At 40.3% G+C, this 14,652-nt stretch overlaps 1 protein-coding gene across 2 annotated transcripts in view; it reads right to left on the bottom strand.

Annotated features, from left to right (window-relative positions):
- Positions 1 to 14,652, bottom strand: part of MIA3 (MIA SH3 domain ER export factor 3) — a 348,169-nt gene that overhangs the window by 63,622 nt on the left and 269,895 nt on the right. For both annotated transcript variants that reach the window (XM_085612967.1, XM_085612968.1), the window contains exons 17-21: positions 14,022 to 14,077; positions 13,303 to 13,393; positions 13,060 to 13,198; positions 9,927 to 10,028; positions 8,968 to 9,028 (exon numbers count right to left, since the gene is read on the bottom strand). In XM_085612967.1, the coding sequence (XP_085469093.1) occupies positions 8,968 to 9,028; positions 9,927 to 10,028; positions 13,060 to 13,198; positions 13,303 to 13,393; positions 14,022 to 14,077 (449 nt within the window). The remainder of the gene's footprint in view (positions 1 to 8,967; positions 9,029 to 9,926; positions 10,029 to 13,059; positions 13,199 to 13,302; positions 13,394 to 14,021; positions 14,078 to 14,652) is intronic.

The following is a 14,652-nucleotide window of genomic DNA, read 5'->3' as shown; positions in this document are numbered from 1 at the left end:
TGTAGCAACATTACAAACAATAATATACAAGTTGAAATACTGGATCAATAAAAATTAAGAGAAAGGAAATATTTAAAAAGAGAATAGTAATAATATGAGGTTTAAACTCAATTAGGGTAAGAGATAATTCAGGGGGCCAAAGAATATACAATTTCATAAGTAATAGGGTTCAGAATAAAAGTACATGTGCTACCCTTTAAAAAAATCCATAGTGGATGGCTCGTACAACCTGTACCCCAAAAGACCTGTTTTTTTAAACAATTGTATACATGAACAACTGCTACATGCGGCCCTTTGCCTAGTGAGGGGCCAGTGTCCCTAGGATTTCAGTGTACCTTAAGTCTGGGAACAGGATTTTAAGTGTTAAAATACTAGTAGTCAGTCAGTCATATACTTTATTCAATAAAATTAATATCATAAAAGGACACATTTACAATAATAAACAATTGGAGATTAAACACAATTTGTACACCAAAAATTAATTTGCGTGTTAATATCATAAAGCATAACCAGAAACAAGTCATCTATTCCTCAAATCCATATTTGGGTATTCAATAAAATTGATAATAAATATTATACTTAAAAGAATTAGAAAAGCTATAACCATTTAATATAATCTAAATAAAATGACAGGATCATACATAATCAAAATACAGCATCCCCACGGCCTGCCTTTTTCTTCATATTATTGGTCCGGACCGCTGCCACCAGAAAATTCGCGACATGAAAAATAGTCCGGACATTACTCATAAGTTGTAGGTAGATAAGTGCCGGTCTAACCCGAGTAAACCCTACATCTCTCAACACTGGTAATAGATACAGTTTCCTAATATCTGAGTAATACTTGCAAAACATGACAAAGTGCAAAGTATCTTGTGATGACACGGTGTCACATTTGCAAGGCTCAGCATTATCCGGGGCTTCCCAATTAGGGAAATCTCCCAAGATATAATGGATTAAATTAAATGGGAATCTAGTTAACAGAAAACGATGAAAGGGACGTGTAACTAGTTTCAAATAAAGTTCCAGACCTGGTAGGGTCACTAACCCAAAATGTAATCTAACCAGCGGCTTTTTCAGTTCTAGTTCCTCCCTTTCAACTGATTGAAGGTTGACCATGGCCTCTTTTATCCAACCTATGTCCGCTTTCTTGATGGTATCCGGAGCCAAAAAAAGGTCTGACCTATCAAGTTTTTTAAAAATGGATTCAATGTATGCAATCCATGGGATTTTCCTGGCTTTGTCTAGAGCTAAACAATCTTTCAATATTATGTGGTTCAAAGTTATCTCCTCGTTGAGCCTAGTCTTGAGCCAGCATAATATCGGGGCCATTTTCACTTTATCTAATACATAATCCAGCCCCATCTCCACATGTATCGAAAAAGTAGGTGTTGACTGTGGCACAGATAATAGGGTTCTTAGGAATGTGTTTTCCACCACTTGGATTTGATAGTCTTGTGAGCTATAACCCCAAATCTCAGAGCCATAAGTGGCTATTGCAAGGCACTTTGCTTTGTAAACCTTTAAAATGGCTTCCATGGGTCTGGCTCCAAGACGTTTTGAAAAGCCCATTAGGGCTGATGTAGATCTGGCAAATACATTTCTTTTTAATTTCATTTGCGGGCCCCAGGACCCTTTTTCATCGAATAGGAGACCTAAATATGTAAAAACGGGGACCCTACTGACCTGATCTTTCCCACAGACAAATGTCATCATTTTTTTCTTTCTACTTTGTTCCCCTACAATCATTACATGGGATTTTTTTGCATATATTTTTAAATCAAGTGACTCCATAAACTTATCAAACTCCGATAACAACTTATTTAAACCAACTCCAGTACAGGCCAGTAAAACCGCATCATCGGCGTAAAGGAGAACAGGTATAGTCAAATCTCCCGCTCTTGGGACATCTAACGATGCTCCGTTCAGGGCTGATTCTAGTGCATTTATATATAATGTGAAAAGTTGGGGTGCTAAAATGCACCCCTGCCTCACCCCTCTTTCTGAATTAAAATACTTCGTGCACCTCCCATCTTGGGTGACTCGAATAGTGGCAATCAAACCACAATGGAGGTCAGCTAAAAAATGTACTAATGCACTATCAATACCCATCTGTAATAGAATTTGCCACAGCTTTGACCTATTTACTAGGTCAAAAGCCGTTGAGAGATCCATGAATCCCAAATAGAGGGAACCCTTTTTAGCTACAGTATACTTACTGATGAGGAGCTGTAAATTAAGACATTGATTCAACGTGCTCATTTTTGCTCTAAAACCATACTGTGCATTTGATAGGATCCCTCTACCCTCCAAATGATCTGTCAACCTTGCTAAAATTACTCTGCCTAATATCTTCACGGCAGAGTCAATCAAAGAGATGGGCCTATAGCAAGATGGATCATCCCTTTGGCCTTTTTTAAAAACCAGTATAATAATAGATTTTGACCAGGAGGTAGGAAATATATTAGACCTGGCAGCATTAAAAACATTTGTCAAAACCCTTGCCCAGAATCTGGGGTAACTTTTATAAAGGTCCGCTGGGACCCCATCAGGTCCTGGCGCCTTGTTTATCCTGGTCTCTGAAATAGCTTTAGCTACTTCAATTTCCGTGAAGACCACAAATTGCGCTGTATCAAAATTAACGATCACTTCTTGTGATCTCTCGGCCCCATAACTTCCTTAAATTTTCTCGAAGTGGGCCGTCCATTGGTCGTCCGGAATGTTACAATCAAGTCGTGAATTATCTTCACCGGAAAAAAAAGGCTCATTAATAATTTGCCAGAATTTCCCACTATCCCTCAGAACCTCCTGGGATAAAAGTTTATCCCAGGCCTCATCCTTAATTTGGTTTTTCCTATCCTTAATAACCTGTTTGTAGGACTTCCTTAACTCCTTAATTTCTTGGGGAACGTTTTAGTGCTTTAAGGAGTGCTGTATGTGCCCTAGTACAAATGTTATCAAACCATCTATTCCCTTTGGAGATGAATATGGAGCGCCCTTGTACAGTCAAATTACTATTAATTTGCTTACAAATGGAGTCAAAAGCCTCCATAGTCAGTGTACTCGGTGCAGTATTATCCAGACAAATACTGACTTCCTTCTCTATGTTGGACAAAACCTCCCCCATGAAGGTTTCTGGAATTACTTTTGTCCATTTCAATCTCCTACCCTGGTCAATTGGTTTCACCTCTCGCCTGGTTCCCAACATCTCAGATACTTTAAAACCTAATTGTGCCCCCGGGACCATTTCTAAAATAACAGGGTTATGGTCACTAAAAACAGAGAACCCCACCCTATATGATACAACTCTGTTTAGAACTGGCGCGGTCATAAAGATATAATCTATGACTGTGCCTTTGTCCGTGCCTTTATAGGTAACTGCCCTCTGGCCTCCCTCAGTACATCCAGATTCATAAAGATTTGCGGTGGCCAAAAGTTTCTCAAGGGCCTCCCCTTGCAAAGTATGTTCAAAGTGTGCTGGAGCTGAATATGGGGGACCCTCAAAGTTATCAAGAACACATTCATATCCACATGGGTGTATGTTGAAGTCACCCATAACAATGACCTCAGCCCATGGATTTTTAACTTTATATACCACTAAGAAGTCCTCTAGGCACCCTAAAAATTGATTTAAACACTCACTGTTGTGAGAATTATAAAAATTAACCAATAATAATTTCCCAAAATGTGGCCGGGATAACTCCACTGCCAAACCATTGTGGCAGCTCATGTCAATCTGTTTAAAAGAGCCTTCCAGATTCAGGGAAAAGAACATTGCTAAACCGCCCTTTGCTCTGCCAGACTGGGCTTGTTTAGCGGGAATTAAAAAAAGTGTATACCCATCTATGAAGAAATTAAGGTTTGTATCCCGAGTTTCCTGGAATGCCAATATATCATAGGGCTTTATTTCTTCTAGCCAGGACTTATCTCCACACTTACTTTTCAGCCCAGCTATATTCCAACTTAGGATTTTACAAGTAGGTTTTTGGGGGTCAATATTAACCTCTAATCTTTCTGGAACATTTATATTTTGCACTTCAACCATCTCCACCTGATTGAGGGCTACATTAACCATCTTCTGATCTCGAGTGTCATCTATAAGTCAATCGCAATCTTCCAGGCCAGATAGCGCATCATATCTATTGCTCAGCTGTATCCTCCCACCGGTGCCCCACTCCTTTTGCCATCCAAAATACTGTTTACCCCCCCTCTCCACATTCTCTGGTGCATAGAAATAAGATAAAGGAAGAGGGTAAATAGAGGGAGCCTTATCATCTTGAAACCATTCACAAATGTAATCCACCACCCTCCGGTCCCTAAAATTAATAACTATACAGTCTCCCTCCACTGACTTTGGTTTATGCCCCATTCATCCTACTCTTCTGGAGTGAAGAATTTCTGCAGAAACATGAGTTGGTAACGGGCGGTTCTTATTGAGCCAGTAAATACACTTATTTTTTAACTCCTGGTGAGATTCCCTCTTACCCTGGCCTAATGGAGGGACCCCCACCAGGACCACTCCATAGGCCACGGACTCTGGGGGAAGCTGGATATTTGGTAAAGAAGATTCACTATAGCCCATTGCATTTATACGCAAAACCTCCTTTTGTAATTCAGGTATACCAGGCTTTCTATACGGCAGCATTCCCTTGTCTTCAGAGATCTCAGTCCTTGGTTGATTGTTAAGGCCTGATACCGAGCAATTTTCTCGGGAATTTACCAGATTACTGCTTGCAGACTCTTTGCTTGGCACTATAGAACCCATCGGGACTGAGCGGGGGTTCTCTACTCTAGATGTTGAATTAGGTCCGTCACCTCCTCCCCCACCCCCTGCCTGATTTCTGCCTAAACCAATAACTTGTTCTATTTCCCTACCCCGTGATGAGGCTAGTTGCAGTTCAAGGCATACTAATCTGGAGTCTATTGAGTCCAAACGTTCAACTAATGGAGCGCAAGATTTTTTAAGCAAACATTCCATTTTTGTCCAAAAGGAAGGATCCAGCTCGCATATACTCCTCTCCACAACAAAATCCTGATTATTCCTGTTCTCACTCGTAGAACAGGTACTTCCAGAAATGTGTGAAGGACCTTGGGTTACAGAGTTGTTGGTTCTCAAGGAATTCACTAGATTTTAACTTCTTCCCTGCGGTCTGAGTTTTGTTACCTTGACGTGTCCGTTTCAATTGGGGGGCCTGTTCACTCCTGGACATCTTCGCCTTTGCACTAGTATTTGATCGGGTTTTAATACTGGGCGAGCATACATCTTCAGTCACCACAGGGATCACATCATCCATGTTTTTATCTGGTACACAGAGGGTAAGAGGGGGGCTCGTTAATCTGTCTAACTATTTCCGGTAGCCCCCACATCCCCCCTTCTGAGGAAGCCAAAGAAACCATCGAATCTTGAATATTAGTCCGACATATATCCGGGGAACGGGCTTTGGCTATCATCCCCATAGATGATCTTTTATCGAAGGCAATGTCGAGGGATAGCCTTTTTTCTGTCAGCTCAATGTCCTTCGCAAGGGCTGAGGAAACTCTCACTAAAAAGCTATCCAGAGTGCCCATTAGTGCTCCTCCTGTCAGCCTTCTTTAATCTTTAGCGTGTTCGTTACAGATCGATGGTATAGCAGTCATATTGCCACCAATAGATTACCCACCCTAACGTCGGCAACGAGTACCTACACTGGTTCATATGAAGGTCCCACACACTAACCTTAGATATAGTCGCAGATGGAAGAGGGTAGGCCCGTCCCGGCCTTGTTCGGTCTGAAACGGGCTGAAACGGGCCCACCCTTGGCCCGGGCTTCGCCCGGCTCATCCCACGCGCGTCCTGCGAAGCGGGCCTCGGCGTTCGTAATAAGCGCCTCCTGTCGCTGGCACTGTGTGATAAGAATGCGCCGCCGCTAAGCCAGCCGGGGGTTGTGGTCCCGGAGCGGCGACGCAACTGTTGGCACCCGATGACTCCTGGCGGTGGCGGCAAAATGAGGTGTGCTGTGCTCGGTAAGTTCCAATGCTCCGCCGGCCTCGGCGTTCGTAATAAGCGCCTCCTGCCGCTGGCACTGCGTGAGAAGAATGCGCCACCGCTAAGCCAGCCGGGGGTTGTGGTCCCGGAGCGGCGACGCAACTGTTGGCACCCGATGACTCCTGGCGGTGGCGGCAAAATTAGGTGTGCTGTGCTAGTGTGCTCGGTAAGTAGTAGTGCAAGAGTAATACACATATAGTTTACTAAATCAAAATACCCATAGTATGAAGTTCAATAGAACTGAAATGTTAAGTCATTTTATGTACTGGGTAGACTAATACAATAATAACGAACTTGGGTATAGAAACCACACTACAGGTTCGGTAGGGCTATGACTTTAGATCTTTCTGTGTTCTTAGTAGCCCCACTGTCTGTCTATAGCTATTTACTCAGGGAAAACACAATATCAGTTGAAGTGTCACTTCTTAGTAGCCTTGAAGCTACCCAATAACGCCTAAGGCAAAGCTGAATACAAAATGGACGAATCCACTTAGCTCATAGCTTTGCATAGACATGACAGAAGACCAGAATATGGTCAATATTTCCCTTAAGGGGTAGGCAACACAAAGGACATTTCTCAGAGTGGCTAGTTGGCCTTTCAGTAATCCACTGTGATGTAAAGGAACCTGTTTCCAGAGTACATTAGCAAAATTTAAGATACAGACTTTTTGCCATTTGAGGTTGTGGCATATCCAGAAAAGATTCATAATAAGGACAGCCCTTAAAGGTCCAAAACTCTTCTGATAAGCTCCCCAAAAAACGATTACAGGAAATCTTGGCTGGGGTGAAATCCCAACAGATGGATTTAAGTTGCTTTTTTGAAGAATGTGATACCTCTTCTGGATTAGTCCAGAAGCAACCAAGACCCGAACCTAGGACCCATTGTCTAATATTGCTAAACTAAGGGAAGGAAATTATCTGATCAAGGGCTAGCAGTTCTTTCACAGTGTTTCAATACGTCAAAAGTTCCTCTATGGTCCAAACCGTACCCAGTATAGGAGAGGCCTTAATCTGGCAATACAGCCCACCCTTATTAGTGCTACATCCAAATACATCAGAATAAGGGGAGTGGTCTGAGGGAGATACAAGAGCAAGTGCACAAACTTGTTCTCACTCAGAGTCAATTACTTGGTGTTCGCATGCCCCCAAATTTCAGCTCCAAAGAGAGCCGCTGATTGCACCTTTAGCTTGTACACTTGCAGAGAGGGGAGTAAAGCTCTAGAGTAGGAAGCCTGATGTATTTTATACACAGCTGAAGCTTGGTGCTGAATGACTGCCCTTAGCTTATTAATATGTGTCTATTGTCCATTATTATGCCTAAATATTCGAAACTAAAGATGAGCTCCAAAATTCTGTCATTCAAAGACAGTGTTCCTAAAGGACTTATGGGGCCTGATTACTAAGTATTGAGGCTTTAGAGGATTAATTTCCAGACCCTTGGATAGGCAAAACTCATGGAAGTTCTTCAATAATAACTGCAGGTCCATGGGAGACTAGGAAATTATGAGGGTATTGTTTATACAGTCATTACAGAGAGCTTCATTATGAGAGCACTGGAGATAATTCTCAGCCACTCAGTGGCAGGGGGAATGTATGGGGCCCAATCATACTAAATGCAAGGGATTAGTTCAAATACAAGCAACATAGAGTGCTTCATAAATCAGCCCTCACCTCAACAGATTAAGATTTATCCATAAACGCTGGATTAGGCAATCAAACCATTCTAAATGCATTCCCAAATTAATGGTGAGGACAGCTATCTAGTGCTGATGAGCGTAATCATCATAGTAATTGGTCTGATAATTCAACCCTACCAAAGTGCAAGTGAACTCTATGTCAAATACATTTGGCTAATGCTCAAGGGGCCTATGAAAGCTGAGTGGTGAGTTCTACAGTCCACCACCAAGGACCATTCCTTGCTGCAATCACTAGTCACAAATCTTGGGAATTGTCTTATCACAATTGATTTTGATACTGCCATATTAAACATGTGTCTAGGTTCTTCAATGAGCTTCTAAATCAGATAGAAAATGCCATGCAATACTGTAAAGACAAATCTTAGTCTCAATAGGGAAATCTTGTCTGCCTGCTTTGTTAGATGTGGCTTTTGAAGAGGTGACTTAACAGTCGGTGAGCTTAACCTGAGAAGATAACATTGCTGTTGAATATTTTGGATCACCTGGACTGCAAGCTTTGCTTTAGATATTTCTGTGCGACACATGGTTAACATCCTTACTAGGATACACTGACATAGGGGCTCAAGTCATGATATTGCAGTATGATAAAACAGTATTCAACTCTGTCTGTTTGACCTGCTATTCTATCAACACCACTTCACCATGAATCACAGCACCTAAAGAATAAAAAATGAAAACAAATATCTTTAAAAACCAAAGGACTGGGCATAACAGTGATAACTCTACAATACATCCGTTCCACCAGCGATGCCGCCTAGAATCATCAGTCCCATCATCATCATCATCAGCAGAAGAATATGCTGGATAAAGCTTACCATACAAGGTTTTTCAGTCTTGAAATGTGATACGAAAGCCACTACAGGTATGCTCATGTTACTAGAAGCTATTTATAAGACATGGGGAAGTGGCACACCCAGTGTATTTTTAGTAATTAATGGTGGCTGTAATAGTAGGCTTGTCATCCTCTGTACGCCACAGACATGATAATACAAAAGATGAATACATGACTTGAAACTATAGCTGTGGCATTGGAAGTACCTAAATGCACCCGATGATTTTCCAAATACTCGACAGAGGACATCTAACGTTTCAAGGCATTCCAAAAAGTGGGTACAGCTACGATATGAACTGAGACAGGTTTTTAACCCGAGTTATTAACTTTGTACTTATTGGGGAAATGTGCCATTTTCTGCAACCGTTAAAGGCACAACATTGTCTCCACTTAACTGGTCCAATTCCAAATACCTGATTTTTGTAGGACCGTTCAGTTTTCTGTAACTCTTCTTCCATTTCCTGAATTCTTTGCCTGGAAAATTAAAAACCAAACAATTCTATAAAGCATACATTTAAAAAGAAAACAAATATGTCCATCAGTAATCTGTCAAGCATATCTCAAATCCATTTCAGCAGAACCTTTTTTTAAAATTTTATCTGACAATGTATCATGAACGTAACTGTTCCATTTGAAATACACAACCTGCACAGGACCCTGCCTGCGCTCACAGAAAACTCTTCAAACACATGCGGTCTCCTTGCAACTTACGACCAGAATATTGCCAATTCCAAACACCGCTCAAACCAGTCGAATATCTAAGCAGAGCACTAGGAAACGCTGCATATAAAACACACAATTGAAAATAATAAATCTAAATTTGGCTAAACCCTATTTAGGAAAATATGTAGTGCAAATCTTTGAGTAGAACGGTTGGAATACATTTGAAGCTCGTAGCATCCAAAGTTATTTCACTATCAAGCACTAGTTTGCACAGCCTGGAAGCATATGCCAATGGCTGAGCCACAAAGGATGAAGATCAATTTCCCTGTGTAAACTAAATGGCTTCTACATTTCACCATTTGGTTCAATTTGGTATAATTTCAGCAAAGTTAACATCAAAGCATTTTTATCCTCTCATGCTGTGCATAATGTTGACAAACGTTGCTGATACAGGTTATAAAAAATTAGCAACGTTCCTTTTTGGACAAAGAATTAAACAAGGTTTTTGATTGTGTAATCAGGCGACGCTCATTTTGACACTTTACAGCACCATGTTTAGTCACCCTAGTCAGAAATTAAGCAAAAGCAACTATTGATAAATGTTTGCTGGTAAGACTTTGCAACCACTTTTGTGTCAATATCTAACTAAGTATATATGGAAGACTAAACAAAATTACTAACTACTCAAAATAAGCAAACTTGGATTTACTTGTAAACTTTGACTTCTTCAGTAGCCAGCACAGCTTTTTCGTCTGCCACACAGAGTTTCTGCTCCTTCTCCTGGCGCTCATATTCCTCCTGTGTCAGCTTCCTGCAAGAACCAAAATCCCATAGAGATGTGAGACATAACAAGTGTCGTTAAAATATGTCAGACATGGTATGAGGAACAAAACACAGGACTTGGATTTAACTTCTCAAGATGAGTCCTCAGCAGCAGCTATGTGGATGGTATTGATGTACAGAAACACCATGGGTTATTCCAGATCTGAGGGAGGTAACAAGGAAAAGTGCAAGAGTAGGCAGAAAGAGCAGATCTGACAGAAATCAGACAAGCCTTTAGATAAAATGGCTTGAACATCTGCTTGTCAAAAAGAGGTTAGAAAAGCAGAAAAGGTATATTTCTCATGTGTAAGTGTTCTGACTGATAGCAAGTAGTTATATGAGCTATGGTGGAGCAAGTGGCTTAGACCCTTGTTAATTATATTGTTGCATTCCTGTACCAAGCTTTCTGCAAATAGTCGATGGCAATCTTCTTGCAATTTGCCACCTCACAGTGCACATGGAGTGCATGGAAGGAGAGCGGTGTATGTACTTTAAGATGCTAACCAGCATGCACTAAATAAAGAGCGCCTCTTTGAAATTACATACCATCGCTTCAAACTTTTCTAAGGACGTTTATGCTTTTTGCTTGATTTTAGTCTGACACAGGAAGAAGAATTGTTATCCAACATAGGGATTCTACCATGTATTATGTGAATATATATGCACCCATGTGTGTGCTGCTATTTTTATTTGAAGTGTTTAGTCATACGTGAAAAATGGTGCAAAAGGATCAGAGCTCCTTCTCTCAATTTGTGGGAAGGGCAATGTTTCAAAAAATTGTAAAATACCCCTCACACACTGAAACCTGATTCAGTGTCATGCTTTATCATTGGGGTCTTCCCGCCCCTCTCACATAGAAAATGTGAGATGGTCAAAAAATCTCTGGCTAGTGGAACGAAAATACTTTGTCTTCCCTGGCTGAGAATAGTAAAAGTGTGGAGGTGTAGATGGTGTACTATAATGAGTCACCTCCTACAAGGTCGACATGTTTCAGAAGCCAGCCCCTTGGCTTTCTTCGTCAGGACCAAAAAACCGATCCCTGTTACACCTCAATGGGTGATAGAATAAATGTACATATGTCTGATAGTCACAAACACTGTCCTTTGTTCCCTGTTATGGGAGTAGAAAAATATACCACTTGTATATCTTAAGAACTTTAGAATTTTATCGTGATCGCTCCATGAGCGGTGTAGGGCGCCTTCAAATAGACAATGCTGGAAGGAGCGCGATCACCAAAGGAAGTACCTTCTCGTGGCTCGTTGGAAACTTGTGAAACAAGTGAATGTCCCAAGTATCCTGAAGTAATAAGGCTAAATCGCTCAGGAATGGGAAGTCTCAGACATATTTGAGGTCCCCCAAGATGTTGATTTATGTTCAGTTGTAAGTGGCGTGTCTCTAAACGAAGACCGACCAGCCAATACTGTGAGCCAAGTCAAAACCGGCCAGCACAAATGTTGCAGTCATATGATGAGGTGAGATTTCACCAATCTAGTGGCTGGTGGTGGTCAAGAAAAGCAGTCAAACCTACTAAATGTATTCACTCAATTCAACTGACTAGGAGTAAGATTGACTTTAAACAAAAAACTGCTCAAATTAAATTTGTGAGGAAAACCATAAAAGACTGAAAATGAAAAGGATCTTAAGACGTTCGTTGCCAACATGTAGGGTTCCTACAGCAAAGAAGAGGATAAGATACTTCGTCAATCTATATTCTGATTAAGTTTAAGTTGTTGTAACTCTTTTTGCCTCTTTAAAGTGTAATAATCAACATTTGGGTGCCCAAAAGCCAGGTGACATGTCTCTTATTTTGGGTTTCACTGTTCTGTTTATAAAAGTGCTTAACATGTCTAATCCACAACAGTAAAGAGGATCAATGACAATGTACGGCTAGCAAAGATTTTGAAATTAAGATTTTTGATTTGCAGCACATAAATATTCACTGGTATTGAATACATTGTTTCTTGGTCCGTCAGATTCCCTGTCAAGAGTCACTTATTCTCATATTGTTTCAAGAGTTGGGACCTTGCTCCTTTTTTACCACGCAGCACCAATTATACCTTGTGTAGCGACATAATGATTAACATGCCTATGGCCCAGCATGCGTATACCTAGTTCAGAACTCTCTGGGTGAGGAGATCAAGGCATATAAAATGCATTACAGATGTATGCTGTATCTGAAGCATGGAAGAGACTGCTTATCACAGATTTGCAAACACACTGAATACCATGTCAGATGGATGGGAGAGTATACTGGTATTTGGTGGCTCAAAAACAGAGATCTTCTAACAGAAGGAAATTCCCTTAGTCCTCCCATTCAAGTGGCCAGAGCTGAAGGGGCAAAATCCACTCATAACAGTGAAACTGCAGGATTCATTTTATGCAAAAACAGATATCAGGTAAGGTCAGAACTTACCATTCCCAGCTAGGTGAATAATATCTTGACATTTATATACATTGCCAAAAGGCGGAAGCTTTTGATAGGAATAATATCTACACTTGAATATTCAAACTCAATCTATTCTACAATAACAGTAGATCCATATTTAGAGAGAATGAAAGATTGCAGATTGATCGGTCAGGCTTATTTTCATGTCTGATAAACATCTAGGCACTCATTCTGTGCTTGCTAAACATTAACTAACTTTCAGGCATCAAACAGATTTTAAGATGCTCCGATTGGCACTTCAGGCCCTGCAGGACAAGCATATTTTATAAAATTACATTTATAAAATACAAATATAGAGGATTCTAACATCAATGGCAAAGCTCTGTGGTGATTTTTTTCTTCTTTCAAAGTCAGGACAGCCATCTGTGTGGAATTAACAATCGCGATAAAGACTGTTCAATAAACTGCAATTAACATAGCAAGCTGAATGGAAATACAAATTGGTATGGGTTCTTATTGTAGCATATCGAGCAGGACGGAGTCCCAACATAAGCATGAAAGTCAGCCACATCGAGCATCAAGTATGGATGTCATATGGGATTCAAAAGAATTATGGAATAAAAACAGTATTTACTTCTGCAGTGCCATTTCCTTCTGTTGGTAGAGCTCAGTCAAAATCTCCACTTTCTGTTGCAGAGTCTTGCACTCATTTTCTAGACGAGACTTTGCAGTCTGCAAAGATCCTGTGCCATGTTCAAGTTTCTCGATTTGCTCTGGAAGAAGAACCGGTGTAAAAAAAAAAAAAAATACATTACTTATTTGGACCAAGCAGCATGGCTTCTGAACTTTAAGCCAAAATATTCCCTTCAAAATCTACCTTCTAGTTCATGCCTGTTAGAGATCTCATCATTTAGCTTGGTCTTCAAAAGGTCTCGATCCTCTTCAACTATGGCTAATGTTGTCTTCACCTATTGAAGGGAAACAGATCGGTGTAAAGATGATTTGAAGCTAAAAGCCATACAGAACATTATATTAGAAACAGAAGGCTGCTATAAAGTACTGTGGTTGAGATGGATAGAAAGCTACAGTTGTGTCCACCAGACACCCTTAGTGAATGATATTGTCAAAGGCAGGGTTCCAGTGACTTTGTCCAGGTTTGAACTATAAAAATAACACATGCATAAAGGGCTGTTCCATGTATCCTCCAACAACCAGTCTGGTTCTGAAGCTTGTACCACACCCTGTTCTCAAACCTTTGTTTTGAGAGTTATATAAAGTTGTGTCAAGGGATAGACCACAGTTTAGTTCATGTAGCAGTGTATACAATAGGGGTAAGCAACAGGATGGAAGAGATAATGCCTATGCTACTAAGATAAACTGCTGGACACCTGATTGCATGCCTTCTATCATGCAATAATACTCAATTTGCCGATCTAGGAAGATGGAGGCACAGTTTCCCTTGGAAGGAGAAAAACTCGTGGCATGTAGGCTTTAGCAGATGTCAGTGGTAAGTACTTACCTCACTAACCCACCTTTTAGTACATACATAGCAGCGGAATCACAGAGTTTTATAGATAAAACTGTCAAAATACATACCCTTGAAACATCCATCATATGTCTGATTTGAGTCTTCATTTTTTCGTTACGTTTATCTGCAAAAAAATCCAAACATAAAAAAGTGAATAAAGGTGGTTATCTAACTAGTAAGTTTCTTACTTTTTAGATTATGGACTCCCTAACATTGGGTTGGAATCCACAATGTGGGGAAAACCATTGGGGAAAAAACAAGATGTTTACCAATTAAATGGATCATTTGAAAGAGGCCATCTAGTGAATTGTGTCACAATACATTTTACATCCCAATCAGTAGACATAAAATAAAGGGACATACTGGAACCAAGCATCATACTTCACACTGTTGAGACTCCTTAAATCTGGGTGGGAGAAAAGGATTACTTCATGCAATAACTCTACGTGGGGGTCATCTGAGATTTGATATATGAAAAAAATATTATATTGGAAGGTCGTGGATTTTGAAAGGAATTTAAAACTTTTGGGTCAGAGATCAGATCATTTAAGTTCATTTTTGGCAGTTTGCTATTTGTCCTTCGAAAAAGGAAGCAAAACCATTGTAATAACTATGCAATTTCCTTAATGAATTTGTTAATAGCGTGGATTTATTGCCTTTATCATCCCTTGTTTCTACATTTTGTTAGGCATAGCAACA

Source organism: Triturus cristatus, chromosome 6 (genome assembly GCF_964204655.1).
Source record: "Triturus cristatus chromosome 6, aTriCri1.1, whole genome shotgun sequence".
NCBI lineage: Eukaryota > Metazoa > Chordata > Amphibia > Caudata > Salamandridae > Triturus > Triturus cristatus.
The sequence above is the reverse complement of the archived record's forward strand: the minus strand, read 5'-3'. Positions and strand labels throughout refer to the sequence as shown.